Source organism: Clinocottus analis, unplaced genomic scaffold (assembly GCF_023055335.1).
Source record: "Clinocottus analis isolate CAN_PGR_092001 unplaced genomic scaffold, fCliAna1.0.p SCAF_6, whole genome shotgun sequence".
Classification (NCBI taxonomy): domain Eukaryota; kingdom Metazoa; phylum Chordata; class Actinopteri; order Perciformes; family Cottidae; genus Clinocottus; species Clinocottus analis.
In genome coordinates this window covers 6,255,424-6,271,831 of record NW_027176218.1, presented here as the reverse complement: position 1 = coordinate 6,271,831, position 16,408 = coordinate 6,255,424, and the positions used below count along the sequence as shown (strand labels likewise).

Below are 16,408 nucleotides of genomic sequence, written 5' to 3'. Positions count from 1 at the left end.
TGGGGGAGGGAGGGGTGGTTTGTAAAATGTCTTTACAACACTGGACAAGCACAACACACAAAGACACACAGTCCATATTAGGGGAAATGGTTTAATTTGGAGACAGAGGCAAAGAAACACACCACACATGAACAAACATTGACCAAAAAAGAACACAGAGTCTTTCGGCTACGCACTCCGCTATGGGGGAAAAAACAGAAAACTCTACACAGGTAAAAAGCAAGGCTCAAACTAAACAGATAGTTAACTCTTCAACTAAGACAATTAACCACACAAGTTGTCGAAATCCTGATGACCATTAAACTATGTGGACAGCACAAATACTAACATGAAACTTACCACGATTTAGAGGATCCCAACCCCCCTCCCTCCCTCCCGCCCCCGGAAACTGAAGCTGATTAACGAAGTGAGGAACACGTAGAGATCCAAGTAAAATCAAAATCAGGCATCTTTTAGAGAGAGAAAACAAAAACTTGAAAAAAAAAATTGCTTGACACCACCAAGAGGCCAAACTCGAGACCTGGTCAAGGCGAGGCCACATAGAGAGGCCAGACAATTCTTTTTTTTTTTTTCCAATATAGATTTTTTTTTCTTTAATTTCCAATATAAAAAGCTTCACTGGTACAAAATACATATGAACAACCAGTTGTAGAAATTGGAAAGCCTGTGTATGTTTTTTTTCTTTTTCTTTTTCATATCCCACCCAGTTTCAAAAAAATGATATTGACTGAACAGAAAGAAAGACTACTGTATGTATAATACAGATCACATCAAGATGCACCCACTTTGGCTTTCATCAAGACAAGATAAAAACATCTATTAAATTATTGGTGGAACGTGAACAAAGTCCTACCGATCAGACAAGAAAATAACACAGGAAAATATTTTTTTTTTCCTCTTTTCTTTTGGATCAAGACAATATCTATAGAGATGCAAAGTTACCACACTTGTCAAAACAAAAACAAAAAAATAGCACTTCAGAATATGAACACAACAGAACAAAGAAAGTGATTGTTAGAGCTTGAACGGGATTTGTGATGGAAGCCCCTGAAGTGAGTCAAGTTCCGGTTAGGACCGCTGTGGACTGTACATTGTGCTTTTTTTTTATTCATTCACAGTAACACTTCACCATACATGGCATACCAACCACAGATCTGCAATCATTTCAGTGTTTGACGCACATTTTTTATCATTTAAACGATCTTGTTAACAAGTTGTTTTTTTCTTTTTAGTTCGAGTTTTAGCTTGTTTTTTGTTTTTTTAACTTCATTGATTTCAAAACAAATTCCCTGACACATCTGGTCACCAATTGTTTGTATTGCGCAAAGTGTTACGGTACACGTGTTCACACTCACTAAAAAAGAGGTTTACTTTTAAATGTATAGGGAAGTTTATTGTTTATCTACAGGTTCTTATAACCAACTGTTCAAATTGAGTACATCACAACACACATTTACCAATAACTCAACACACAGCGCGTGGGGAGAGGGGAAGGGAGAAGGGGAAACATGAGCAGGTGACAAGAGCTTTCATGACACTGGCATAAATAGACAAAAAAAGGCGAACTGCAGCAATCTCTAAACCAAGGCCTGATAAGGATGTGTAGGCAGTTTCTAGACGTATATATGGCACTTTGAATATTGTATTGCATTTGGATAGAAAAAACACACTGTAAAAAGCACATGCCCATATTAAAAAGTGAAGTCAGTGGTACCTTGTAAATTTGGGGGATTATATCACACTCAACATTCTGCAAAAGTGATTAGCTCCCACAATTGTGCTTGACATTTCCTTACAAAACGACAACACTTTCCTCGAGCACTGATTCAAATTTGGTACCTCTTTATATATATATTTTTTGGAATATTTATGTATTTTGAGAAAGGAAAAGGAAAAGAAGAAGAAAAAAAAAAAAGGTCAAATGGTGATAATTGTGCATTGTGTCGTAATCCTGTGTGAGCGTCTAGTTTCACACACAAAAAAAGCCCCTGAGTTGACAACTCTTTAGCGCCCTCAGGTACGCAGCTTTAGGGAACCCTTCTTTGGGGGTGAAGTGGTTGTTATTTTACCAGGGTTGCCTCCACAACTTGTAGAACAATAGACAAAATACCACCCTGGTAAAAAAAAAGTGTAAACTTTTGTGCTGAAAAAATGGAATGTATTTGTAAACCAACACTAATTGTGGTGGACTTAGTAGTATTAATGTGCTTCGCATCGTCTACAACTGAAACCTGGTACTGGAAGTCAATTAAAAGAACTATCAGCCAAGAACTAAAATAGAAAAGCAAGAAGATGTGTCTATAAAAATGTGCAGAGACCGACAAGTCGTGTGTTGTGTCCAAGTGATCTCTACTTCAGGGGCTCCCACATTTGCAACCACAGAAAAGTGTTTTGTGTGCATGTGTGTGGAAAGAAAACTGGGTTATATTACAGGGAAAAATGTTTGAATTCAAAAACAGAGTTTGACACATGGGCACTTTAACAACAAATTCTAACAAAAAGACATTGTCTGGCATCTGTATGATTAACAGACATTGTAAATAATCATCTTTCAACATGGAGGCATCCAAACTAAACCAAAGTGAAACATCCATTAATTAAATTAATTATTAATGACAAATTCACAGAAAGTCAACAAGACGTACCGTGGAAGTTGAACACTAATCTTTCTTTAACTCAGGAAAATACTTAAGTCTACATACTGTGACCCTTAAGGGAAAAAAGGTACTTTTTCCCCCCAGAAGTTGAAATTACAATTAATGTAGAGGATTTTTTTTTTTTGACTTTAAGTGTTTTTAATTTACTAGAAATGACCTCAAACGGTCATGCTGATCAAACTGATTTTTAGTCCTCTTTAAAAATGTAATACACTGAAGACCCCCCCGACACAGATGACATTACAACATAATCTACAAAAAACCCAAAGTTTTGCCTGGGTTCTGTTAGTTAAACTTCTATAGATTCAATGGTATAAAATATAGGTAATCTAAGTGTGCATTTAAACCACAGATTGTCTATTTGTGAATCAGTTCTAAAAAAGTTGACTCATGTAGGTAGCCATTTCTCTAAACAGAGCAAATGTACCTTTTATTGTGCCATCAATAGTTCAAAAAAAAGGTAAATACACTGGATATTTTTTTTAAATCAAAAGAAAAATATTTTTTAAATAGCCTTGGTGTAAATCTTCACACTGCCCGCAAAATGTAGAGATCATTACAGAGCACTGAGGGGTTTTACTGGTCAGACTTTCAAGGTGTTGGAAAGTGGTCTGTAGCATTTTTTATTTTTTTTTAAAGAAGCCAACATATTGCTAATGGCACCAAATAGCACAGCTGTGTGCCAATCCCTGTATTCAACTTTCAAGTGAACTTTACTGAGAGAGGTAAAAAGAAAAATCAAAGCTAAATTAAAAAAAAATAAGAAATCCCACAGGTTTTTAAAACATTCGCAAAAAGAAGAAAAGTTTCTTAAATGAATTCAACGCAGGTAAGTTTTCACATTGATTTGCTTGACCTCTCTCCCACCTGTCACATTTCTATACAGAAAAAAATGAACAAAATGAATATACATGCAGAAAAATCAGGTTGAGCTAAGGTCAAGGGTCAGTGGGTGGCCAGGTATTGGTCAGGCGAGCTTAGAGAGACATCACAGACAATGGTGGGATGATGAGGCCAGGAGTTTGGCTTGGCTTTCAACATCATGAAGACATGCTAGGCTAATGATGAGCAAACAGGCATGGAGATTTGTTCTAAAAAAGGAACAAAAACACAAAAGGAAGAGCGAGAGAGAGAGAGAGAGAGAGAGTAAGAGAGAGAGAGAGAGAGAGAAGACAAAGAGGGGAGAAGAGAAAGTTAGGGGCACAGCACAAGAATCGTTTAGCCATGAGGCACAAAAAACAACAAAAACAATGCCAATCACCACATACAGTAAGGACAGTGCGGTACACAACCCCCCCTCCTACCCTCTCCCTCCCGACACACAAAAACAATACACATATTTAAAAGGAAGTGACATCACCAGGACGTATGGCAGAGACTCCAACATGCACAAACTGTATATTTGGCACCCAAAGAGATCCATCGAGAGCCAGTCCCCCTGGCGGGAGACGTGGAGGATGGATGGAATGACTGGAAGAGGTTGTTAATAGAGCAAAGAGAGGTAGCCTAGCTCAACATGGCGTAGATAATGACACAGAAAGAGTGGGGGACGGAAGAAGGAAAGACGGGGGAAAAGATAGAAGACTTTAGAGTGCAAAAGACTTTCACATTAAGAATGAAAAAAAGGAACGAGACAGACTACATGTAAAAAAAGCCAAACACAGGTTGAAGCTCTGTGCTCGGGGGTCTGCGTGGCCCGGCTTCAGCCCTTCAACACAACTACTGATCCTTAGTCAACCTGTCTAGCTTGACCTGAAGGCAATGAAATGGCATGGAAACACACCTGATGCTCTCCACTAATTACAGTGACACAAAATACCTCCAGCGAACACTGACTCCAGTGATAGTCATAAATAATCATATACATTAAAATATTTAAGCCGACTCAAATTACATGATAAAACCGCAGGAATGAAATACAGTAAAATGTGGAAAGATCATTGCAACCATTTTTTTTAGGAATAGAGCGAGTCTCCCTCCCGTGGTGGGCTCCTTGCCCCCTGCCCCACCGAGTCTCTGCTGTGGTGACCTTGGCTGGAGGGTGAACTTACCCTAGCAGTGTTAGCATTAGAGCTGGGGAGGGGGGGGAAGGCCCCGGGGCTAGGATCAGTAGGGTTTGCTGTCGTTCTTGGAGCGCTTCAGCTGAACCTTCAGCCTCTTCATGCCAATCTGGAAACCATTCATGGCTTGGATGGCAGCTTGCGCAGACACAGGATTATCGTAGCTGACGAACCCTGAGGAGCATTGAGGACACATTATTTACATTCAAAGAGAACTGAAACACCCCCCGTTTAAACTTGAACACGCCACCGTAACATTGATGAAGTGCTATCAACCAAAACTACAGATCATCCCAAATCTTTATATGAACTATGTACATATAGAGCGCAGTACAGCACAGTGTACAAGGCAACAGATTTGTCTGTGATGTTTTTGGTCTAGAGGACAGAATAATTGGATTTCCTCTTGGAAAAGGAAAGGCATTACAATTATTACTTAAGATTGGGGCCCGAGGAAATTACAGTAGAAATAACTGAATTCAAAAACAGTACATATGGTTCTTAGTAGTTAATCTGCAGACACAACAAGAGAACCAAGTGTATACAAAAGAGAAAATAAACTTGTGCTTTTCTCTTGTTTGCTAGCCATCGATCAATACTGGTTCGGCTTTGGTTAAATTTGAGGCCAGGTGGCTCCATGACAACCTGATACTCACCACACAAAGTAGCAGGTACATCAATTATAGTAAAAGGGCTTCAGAGACCAGTGGTGGCAACACACTTACCAAAGCACTTGCTCAGATTGGTCTGTTTGTCAATGAAGACTTTGGCAGAGACCACATTTCCAAAAGGCATAAACATCTGCAGAAGATCCTGGTCGCCAAACTCCTGGGGCAGGTGGTAGATGAACAGGTTGGCGCCCTCTGGCCCTACTCCATTTGGTAAGAAAATCAAACACTCACGTTAGATAGGTATTAAGATGCACACAGAGACAGTTATCTGGTTTGTAAATTAGTTTAATTTGACGATGAGCTGAGAAACCATATTAATACGATGACAAATAGCGTGAAACAAAAGCGATAATGCTCACCTTCCTTCTGACCTCCAGCAATGCTCTGCTGCAGGAGAGACTGGCCGTAGAGGGAGGGCAGGGCGGAGGCTGCGTACTGCTGCATCCCTGAGTAAGCCTGGGTCAGAGCGTCCATGGAGCTGGCTGCTGACCCGTTGGCCATGGAGGCTCCCAGGCCTCCATTCATCGACCCCATACCTGTTAAACAGAAACCAATGAATGGGAGGTCTTCTTGTGTTTTGTAGCTGCATTTTGCAACTTGCAGAATTATTTTTGAGGAATCAAATGTATTAGCCACCAGGGGGCAGAAAAACAAATCTTTACCAAAAGCCTTTGGTTTGTCAAGTCACACTCCCTGTTCATTTCATTATGTATAGCAATAGAGTTGAATGCAGTCCAGTACAACAGCGCTGCAATATATTCGTTATTAACAAAGCTTGAAATGGCCAAGAGACTATTTTTTTATTACAGAGGTTGTAGGTGGTGCTGCTGCTCTACCGGACTCCTTTTTATTGAAATGTATTTGTAACATTCTTCATCCATCAATGTTTGAAAATGGTGGGCAAAAAAAAACAAAAAAAACTATACGTCCATGTAATAACGCCCAATTTAGCACCACTGCAAACTAAAACCCCAATCATAAACAGATGGATCAATAAATACCTCAAAACATGCACTTATTGTAAGTCGCTTTGGATAAAAGCGTCAGCTAAAGGAAATGTAACATTATTATCCAGAGAAAAGGCAGAACGTAAGGCTGAGCTGTTGTTGGAATGCATTAGTGTTTCCACTGCAGCAAACTCCATAATCAGTGAGGTTTTAAAGTACGTCTGCTCTCTAGTGGTAAATCTGCCTTAATGCAGCATCGCTAGTAGTGTGAAAGTGTTGGCAACCATCTTCTTTTAGTTTCCATCCAGCTATTAAAAAAGGAGCTTCTTACCACTGACACTGTTGGTGAGAGCGTTAAGGTTGAGGCCCATAGAGGTCCCAGTCAGGCCCTGCATGCCCAGAGATGCCAAGGTGCTCATGGCAGCACCTGCGTTGGATGCTGCTGAACCCACTGTTGAAAGACACAAAAAAAAACTAAAGTTACATACGGGTGATCACTTCATGTTCAAAACACCTGGACAAAAATTGTGTCATGTATGAAAGGAAGACAAAGTACCGAGGGGGCAGTTTAAAATCTGTCTGTCCTGAACAAAGAGGTCATTACTGCAGTAGCAATATGCAAAACTCAGACAGATGGAGCCAATGTATATTTACACAGATTAAAAATGGAAATGGGGGCCGTCGTTTATTTTATGGGAGTTAATCAGCCATATATAAAATTTTATGAGGAATGGCTGAGGGCCGTTAGGCAAAGAGCGGATGAGGGAGGTTTGCAGAGCAGTTGGGTGATACCGTCACAGCAGCAAGAGGGCCAACTGTGAGCAACATGTATGTTCATCTCGGTGGGTGAAGGATTTTTATTTACACTTAGATTTAAATGAAATATGTGAACATAAACTACATAGGGGAATTTAGCTATAAAAAAAGGTCAAAAACTCATCCGTAAACAAGTACTGCGACTCAACTAAAATAACCATGAACACAGAGTTAGACTCAGATGGGGAGCTTAATGCTGTATATACAGTGCATGCACATACTACAGCTCAAGTTAGTGTTTAATTACTTGGACTAGCCAGGGCTCCCAGGGCTGCGCTGTTTGCAGACAGAGCGCTGGAGGTTGAACTGCCAGAACTCTGGGCTGCAGCCGCAGCAGCAGCTATTGTGGCCAAGTTCTGCAGCTGAAGGGGGTTCACACCTGCTGCGAGAACGAAGACACAGTCGCGATTATCAAAGACTTTCAAAGTTATACTATAGCTCTCTCAGATTGCTGCCTTTTGGAAAAGTCAAAAAAGTCAAACGTATCCAGGTTGCAAGCATAGAGAAAGTATCTATAGCGTTTAAAATGGGATTTGATTTTGTCATCAATTTAGAAAAAACTTGTCCACTACCTAATAGATCAACACATTATCATAATCAACCTTACAGCCATTCACTCTTACTGGTCAAGTTAACATCTAACCATTCCTCAGAAGTTGCGCTTTCAAACATATATATTTTTCTTTAATAATCATAATCAACCTATTCAATTTGGTCACTTTGGCATTACTGTAACGAAACAAGCCAAGCATGGTGTTTATTGTGGTTTCCAACTGGTTTCAGGCTTGTACAAGACACTTTAGTAGAAAATGCAGCACTGGTTTTAGTGGGACCTATAATTATATTTCAACATACAAAACCTGCAGCACTATCGTTATGGTGGGTGCTCTTCCCTGCTTCAAACATGGGACATTTTCCCCACTCAGGTTTACATGTTTTTTTTTAAATTTATTTGATGTGCTGTGCTTGTCTTTAAACAGGCCTAGAATTACATGACTGATTATTAAGGTGCCACTGATCTGGAAGAGTAATGCGACTAATAGTCGTTAAAACCATGCGGGTGTCAGACACCAAGTCACAAGGTTGTTGACATGAAGAGTGTCAGATGTTAAGTCATCCTCTATAAATGAACAAGCAGAGAGGGTGAACTCACCTCCTAGCCTCTGCATATTATTGAAACTGCTCTGGTTACTGGTAGTTGTGGCCTGCTGGAGCAACTGGGGAGGAAAAAGAAAAACATAATTAATGAAAGAATCAAATAGGGGACACACAACGAGGGCTTCATTCATCAACAGTATATTCAAAGTTGCTTGATTTGCTGATAGTAGTCAATTCAAGTCACATCCTGATAAAATCCAGATGGGATTCAGAACATTTCAATTTTTGATACATATTCAAGTCTCTGTTACAGCGGCTCGCAAATCTAATTGCAAGACTTTGTTTTTCCGAGCTACGTTCTGCTCCAGTTCAGTAAAAGGTTGTAAAGCACCTGAGGCCGTTTTTAACTCATGCTCTTTAGCCGTTAGGTTAATAAAATAACAGTTTAGCCAACATTAGTTAACATCCATCCGTAACACAGACATGAATGAGTGTAAATGGGCTCTTAGTTTGAGGTGCAGCAACAAAGCCAAGGTTTGTGTAGAAAGTCACATTACCACTTTCTTGTTAAGAAAACATTACCAAATGACAGCTGGCATGTTAGCTTTTTGACGCTACAACAACCTTCAATTCCTCTATACCAAAATGTATGCGAAATTTGGGTAAACGAAATTCAGACCAAAAACACAGGTGTTCATGTCATGTCCATCTTTAAGTCAATACCAATATTCTCCAAATCAGGGAGAGTTAAAATATACTTCACATTATATTATCATATTCAGTCAGGCTGATGACAACAAAAGAGGACTTAAGCAGGCACCATTTCTTTATTTCTAGGGCCATCTGACGTAACTCTACAACATCGCACCCCGAGTTGTGCAGCGTGTGTTATACTGCATAGCTCAAAACCGTGTCCTTGCCTTCATTCAATAGCTTTGCTTCCAACCTGAGTAAGTACGTGCAAGTCACCATCAAGAACAAAAACTGAGAGAATTTTTAATTAAGTTTTATATCATTAGCACTTCATAAACTAATCTTTTTGATATCTTTGTAAAGGTTTGCTGCCGATATTGTAGACAAAATGGCTGCTGCATTCCCACCCATTAACAAACAGTCGCCTGACATAATTTCCTAGGGGGAAAAAATCCTACCTTATTTTCAGTGTTTTAGACTGTGTGGTCTGCTTGAACATTCACCTAATAGCCAATCCAGCACGACAAACTACACCCTCAAACATTTAGATTAAGCACCACCTCTATTCTTTCCGGCTCCATTTACACAAATTAATTGCAAACTTTGAAACAAGTTGAATGTACAGATAATAAATACATGTTTTATAAATATGTGTTTTGTATTTATTTGTGTGTGTGTGCGTAAACACGCACACCTCTTTGCCGGGTGGTACCGTTTTTCCACACTTTGTACAGCAAATCAAGTGGTCCATATGGTAAACATATGGCTAAACTATTAATACATCTTCAAACTAAAACCGCACCATATGATAATACAGGAGTAATTGTGCCGCTCTGCGGGGTTGCGTGTTTGTACAACACTTACTGCCATGTACTGCGGCGAGAGGGTCCCCAGGCCGGCCAGGTTTCCCCAGGTGGAGGCGCTATTGAGCTGCTGAATCTGCTGTACTAGCTGCTGCTGCAGGCGTCTCTGCTCCTTATCTCTCTGTGTGTCGGCAAACTTCACCACCAGAGGTGAAGAACAGCCCTGCAGCAGTGAAGAGGTCAGAGTCTTTAGACTGATTCAGAAGCACGCAGAAGAATCCAGAGTTTATTCATCAAGTTAAGAAAACAGTCATTGCAAGGAATTTCTCAAAAGAGGGTTTCATCTATGCCTCAAGACAGATTTGTAATGCCTGTTGCATTCATATCAAAGCTCACACACACACACACACACACACACACACACACACACACACACACACACACACACACACACACACACACACACACACACACACACACACACACACACACACACACACACACACACACACACACACGACATCTGCCATGCATAGCTGAGGCAGGCCACATTCCAAAAGGAGCACAGGACAAAGCTGCACACAGTCAATCTTTTTAGCACTCTGAGGAGCTAAATTGAGTCCACAGACAAGGAGACAACAGATGGGGACAACACTTAAAAAAGACAAACAGTCACAAGGATATGTAAGCACACAACAAGAAAAATGCATTACAATACATACAATCTCACGCACAGACAGTCTCATACGGTTTAGACAGACGCATGGACACGAGGCATGCGGTGCTGAAGTATTTTTGAGAGTTGAGAGCCAGACAGGGACCAGACTGGACAGGGAAATTGGCTTCTGCACCAGCAGCACCTCCCACGGCAGTTGAAAATTGGGGAGGTTATGATACGCGGGGAAATTAGGGGCAGTTTAATTCTGGTATGAGGAGTGTTATATTTGGTTGGGCTTCTAATTAGACTTTGTCTGCTGCTTCACTGGGGAGCCTCTGACCTGCTCGCTGTCAAATTACTGCTGCTCCAATTCCATAAAGATACCATTGGCTTCATGGTGACATGGACCTAGTTTTTGAAGAAATCTTATAGGAATAGCTGCTCCAGTGTGGGCAAATTATTTGTTAGCCTATATTTGCGGGTGTGAGGTCTTTTCCCTGTGGTCCAAAATATAGATTATTATGGTGGACTGTGATGGATAGGCTCTAAAATATTATCAGGATCAGTAAATGAGATGCATTTAGTTCAGCCCAAAATTAGAGATGACAGCATTTCTCGTTGTGTCCCGTGCTCCGGATTCAGCAGCTATGAGAGTGGCAAGTTTTATTCAATTATTTTTCAGACAATGTCATTTTTGTAATTAGCAAGAGTGGTTTTGGAAATGACTCATGCTCTGTGGTGAGTGAAGGCCATCTGCTTGGACAGGTTCTTCATCTTTCCAACACAAGGGGGCAGCAGAATGTATGAGTGGGAGGAGGGTGGGGGGAGGAGGGGACATTAGAAATAGGTGCTAAGGGGTACAGTACCTCCATAGTCTGAGAGTGATGCATGGTTTTGATTGCATTCTGTGCCGTTGCCCTGGTAGAAAATGTGACAAACGCACAGCCTGTAGGGGGGGAACAATAGGAGAGGGGGGGGAGGGAGGGAGGTACAAGAAGAAACAAGACAAGACAAAAGGTTTGGACAACTCGTTATGAACCCCAAAAAAACACATTACAGTACAGAGAATGGCAACTCCCAAGCACACAGAACCACCCTCACTGGTTAGCACACAAAGAAAGAACACAACAAGGAGAACAGTAACACGTGTCACATGAGCACAGTGATCGACGGATTAAATTGCCACCCAAAGAGGCTCAACTATGGAGTGTCACGGTGAAACAGTCAATGTGATTAAAACACATAAAATGCACACATAAATACACACCGAAAGGCTTTGGTAACGGGTAAAGTCTCTGCTGTGAGGGTTTTATCGCATACATCAACACGAGGGCCTCGTGCCGCTCGCTATCCGAGGCTTGATGCAGTTGAGAGCTATGTAGGCGACAACAAGCTAATTCCAGCCTTTGTGGAGTGTGATGAAGGAGGCGGTAAAAGAGGAGCTGAGCCGAGCCGCCTGCCAGCTGAGCCCACGAAACACCGGCAGACTGTGGTTGCCAAGGCGACGGGCCATTGTGCCGGACCGCCAGTGCAGTGGCCCTTCGCTGCGAGATGTGGAGGCTGAGTGCAACGACTGCGGGAGGATAGACTATGGGGATGGAATGGGCACCATTGGAAGTGAATAGCACTTGATTTGTGGGGGTTTAAATAAAGAAGTAGGGAGGGGCCTGAATAAATACTTGATGGGAATATGAAAGCACACCTACCTCTGCTCTGACCATCTGGTCCCCGGAGAATTCGGCACTCTTCCATCTGTCCGAAAGACAAGAACATCATCCGGATCTCGTTCTCGCCGTATTTCTTTGAAATCATTCCGATGAAGAGTTTTCTGTCTTCTACCGCTGCAGGTGGATAAAAAAATAAAATAAAATAAGAAAGCTACTTAGACAACCAAAAAAAAAAGAAAATCATGAAGCTATGAAAGCTGCAGTTGCATCAGGCGTTAAATCTTTAACTTCTTTTTTTCAAGCCCTCTCTTTGTCACACTGCCACATTTTTGGTGTCTCACTTAAGGTGCCAGCCTCTTGTACAAATCTCTGCAACTTGCAGCTTTGTTTTCTTCACTGTCTACTTCTTGAGACTGGTGACAGTATCATCCATTTGTGTTCTACTCCAGATCCTCTGTACCTGCTCTACTCTTTCTCCCTTTGGTGCCTTTTAAAGCCCTTAATCCTCCTAACCCCTGACACCATATAGAAATTGTGTATTGCTGCACATTTCTTGAACTAAGTCCCCCTCTGACCTTCATGTCGGCATTAAACAGTCACAATCCAGCCTCCCGCCTTCTTTTAAAATCTCAAACTCAATTCGTCTTGGCTAAATCTAAAAATATTTTTCCTCAACAGACGTCATCTCTATACCCTGCTTTCCTATTGCTGATGTCACAAGAGCTGTCAACAAATATTTTAAATCTTAATATATGCCGTTGTCTGCTTTGCACGCCTTAAATGCACTACACAACAGGAGTCACCCCATGTCACTTCCATTAGTTGAAAATGAAATGTAACGTTAGGTGAAGCTGAACAAGGAATTATTCATCAACCACCGTGATGATAGCGGTGAACACGGGCCGGAGAGAGTGACACCGTGTCCCAATGGCAAGAGTTACTTTTCACCATGTAAACAAACCACAAACGCACATCAGCTATGCACACGAGATCAGACTGGAGAGGTAACTTCTTAAAAAAAATGGGTGAGTTGCTCTTGCCAACTTCCTACATTGGTACTTTTTAAACGGATAACACATTTCATATTATGATATAAACTGGAAATACAATACAGCCAAGAGGAAGTAGGAAACGTTAAGGCAATCCTGCTCTAGCCAGCTGCTTCCATAGAGAAATGAGGGGGTATCATATTTAATCCATTTAGAAAGAGCAAAAATAGATATTTGGATAGTTTGAAACCATGTATTTTTTAGAACGAATATTCAAACTTATTTTTTTGGCCAATTTTGACAGCCCTCCATGTCACATGAATCCACTTACCACTTGTTTTCTCACTGTCAGCGGGTTTCATCTGGATAGGATGATGCATCTGAGATAAAAGGGGCAGACAAATGGTTAATACAAGATTAAGCTTCACACTCATCCCCTCCATCTTATAACAGCATCTCCCTTGCTGTGTTCTCTCACTCAAAACACCATCATCCCTCGCTACTGCTAGAGGATGCGTATATGAGTCAATGGCGGGGATCAAATTCTCCAGTATTCACATCACGCTGTACTGTAGAATTACAATTAGACTTTTATGTTCTTGCTGTAAATATCCCTCATCTTCATTAGAACAATTTTACTGAGATGGTTGACAAGCCAGGAGGTTGTGCATCCTTTCAAATGTACAGTAAGATTCAGTTATTTAGTTGTTTTTTATTATTATGAATTATACCACATACAAAATGAACAAGGTGTGGCAAATCTGAGCTGTGAAAAATCTAATTTGAGCTCAACAACGAGCTCTATGTGTTCATGTGAGAAACCGCTTCAGGAGCTGTCATTTCATACCACTTAATGAACACATTTGTCCAAGGCGCCTCACAGAACTTCAAGGGAAAATATTTTTAGCTCATTTTTTTACCTGCCATGTGACGTGAAAGAGAAGAAATAAATCTCTCCGTGAGATGCCTGAGCAGGTTGTACTTATGAAAAGTGGTGGGTTTGTTTTTGACAAGCGCTAAAGAGAAGCAGACAGATGGCCTGCTCGGTATGGGTACTAGCAAGCGTCACTGACCAAGGAGAGGGAGGCACATGAGGAGAGAAAACCGGAACAGAAACAAGCTTTTCCACTGTCACGCAAACCAAACTCAGTCACCCGTAGTCACCGCCAGTCACAGTATGTTTGGGGACGGGCATGCCAGAGCTGTACGTCGACACTTTATTTGAAATGTCTGTCTGATTGATCCAGTAAAGAGAGCCAGACCGGCAGACCCACCGGCAGAACACTCGTTTATCAACCCAGTTCAATATTTACCTGTAACCTCACAGACAGTTGCTCCATTCCCACTAGACTGTGCTATTGATTTAATCGACAGCTGGAGTTGTTTGTTATAGATTTAATTGATTCAAAGGGAGTAATTCAAAATGGTTTAAAAAGGTGGGGGCAGATGTTTCGAGGTTTAACAAGCAGCTACAGTTATTCCAGATGACTGGGCATTAATCTCTAGATAAATCAGGCAATGAATTAAGAAACTAGACTCATTCTCTCCAGGCTCTATTGTTCAAAAAAAGAAAGAAAGAAAAAAAAGACTTCAACACGACTCCTTTCATAACCTCCAACTTTGGGAAATAAAAATGTAGATGTGCATCAATGATTCATGCAGACAAGCATTAATAATTTGTTTCACTTTGTGACGATTGGGTCCTGTGCCTCAGTGAATAACCTGCTGCCCGGTCAAGCACAAGTTACCTGATACCTGCATATGTGGGGTGTGTGTGTGTGTGAGTGTGTGTGTGTGTACACACAGGTCAGCAGGCTTATCATTTTTGGTTTGTTGAGATTCAGGGCCAAGATATTTTTCAGGCCAGACAGGCGTTCAGTGAGCAGAGCGCTCATTATCGGCCAGCCTACAACTCACAGCCTGCATCTGGGATGTGGAGGGGCTCAAACAGCTAAAAGCAGCGCATACTGTGCTTACTCACCCCAGTTAAAGTCTTTATGTTGTGCAGTGCATTCTGGGCCTCCAGTGCAGCTTTTCTTGTATAAAAAGTAACAAAACAGCATCCTGCAGAGGCAGAAACAGGGACAAACAAAGGGCGGGGGTAAGGAGACAAAAAACAGCATTAAAAACACAGCACATTCAGACGGTTAATGTAATCCCACTACTGCTGCAGAACAAGAAGCTAAACAGATGAGTGTATGTTCTCTGTATATCACATGTTCCAAACATGTGACAGGATATTCTTAGCAGCAACTGTTAGATGGTGCACACAGGTCATGTGGGAGCTCGCAGCGAGGACACTGTAGTAATGAGATAGTTGAAGGCTGTTGTGTGACATGACCATAGAGATGACCACAGGGTTAGATAGCTGTCAGGAGGCGCTGATGCACAGTCCACAGGTCAACACAGCCCGGGCATGCCACGGCACAGGACCAACACATCAGTGCCACATTACATAAGGATCCAAATCGCATATAACCATACATACAGAAGGCATGAAAACGGCACAAAGAGACAAGAAGGGCGCATAAAGTGAGCGCGAGGAAGAGGAATGATGGGAGGAGAGAGGAGGTGGGGGAGGGGGATGAAGAAAAGAAGAGCGGGGGAGGGAAAAAAGCCTCTCATCCTTCCGTCCCAGCAGACCGCCAGTGGCGTTCCAGCCTGTCAGTTTCACTGGGCTGGGGAAGTGGAGCACTGCAGCGTCTCTGACCTACATAGTGTGTATTATGCTGTTACTGGAGCTCCCAGGCCGCGGGGAGGGCTGTTGAACTCTAATATGCATCGAGCTGCTCTCTTCTCTCTCACAACCGACTGAGCGCTCTCTTTCTCTGCTGCTTAGCCCTGCCTCCAATTTACTGGAGCTAAATAAACCATCCAGAGAGGCGTGATAGTTATCAGATGATTTTTTCATGACCTGCAGTAGACGTGACCTAAAAAACACACAAAATCTGATGGCTCTTCAATAGATCCGTGGCAGAGTAAACAACCAAAATGGAAGTGGGATTACTGCAATTTCTGCGAACAAAAGCAAGATTGATGAGATAGGAAGGGGGTGAAAGGTGTATTATCTGCCATGCAAATAAAAACAACCCAGATATCATCAGGTTGTCGTGCTTTGATAAAGCTACCAGTTCACCCAGTAGGAGTAGGACTACTGGGAAAGGAGAATGGCAGTGAAATAGATGGGCGTGCCTCTGCAACATATTCACCTCACACAGACTGAGTGAGCCAAAGGCTGCTGTGATCAGGCGAGATTATCTATTAGAATACATTAACATACCATTAACATGTCAATAGGCCATCACAGCTGACACTCCACATAACAGGGGAGGGCTCTACTAAAAAAATA

General features: G+C 41.7%; 1 protein-coding gene across 6 annotated transcripts in view; it reads right to left on the bottom strand.

Annotated features, from left to right (window-relative positions):
- Window positions 1–77: 77 nt before the first annotated feature.
- Window positions 78–16,408, bottom strand: part of LOC137803858 (CUGBP Elav-like family member 2) — a 29,900-nt gene continuing 13,569 nt past the window's right edge. For 3 of the 6 annotated variants that reach the window (XM_068602658.1, XM_068602661.1, XM_068602660.1), the window contains exons 3-13: window positions 15,041–15,123; window positions 13,391–13,439; window positions 12,110–12,244; window positions 11,270–11,349; window positions 9,807–9,968; window positions 8,305–8,368; window positions 7,399–7,533; window positions 6,667–6,786; window positions 5,748–5,924; window positions 5,443–5,589; window positions 78–4,891 (exon numbers count right to left, since the gene is read on the bottom strand). In XM_068602658.1, the coding sequence (XP_068458759.1) occupies window positions 4,764–4,891; window positions 5,443–5,589; window positions 5,748–5,924; window positions 6,667–6,786; window positions 7,399–7,533; window positions 8,305–8,368; window positions 9,807–9,968; window positions 11,270–11,349; window positions 12,110–12,244; window positions 13,391–13,439; window positions 15,041–15,123 (1,280 nt within the window). In that variant the 3' untranslated portion in view covers window positions 78–4,763. The remainder of the gene's footprint in view (window positions 4,892–5,442; window positions 5,590–5,747; window positions 5,925–6,666; window positions 6,787–7,398; window positions 7,534–8,304; window positions 8,369–9,806; window positions 9,969–11,269; window positions 11,350–12,109; window positions 12,245–13,390; window positions 13,440–15,040; window positions 15,124–16,408) is intronic. The other 3 variants (XM_068602659.1, XM_068602662.1, XR_011080100.1) reach the window with 2 other exon arrangements.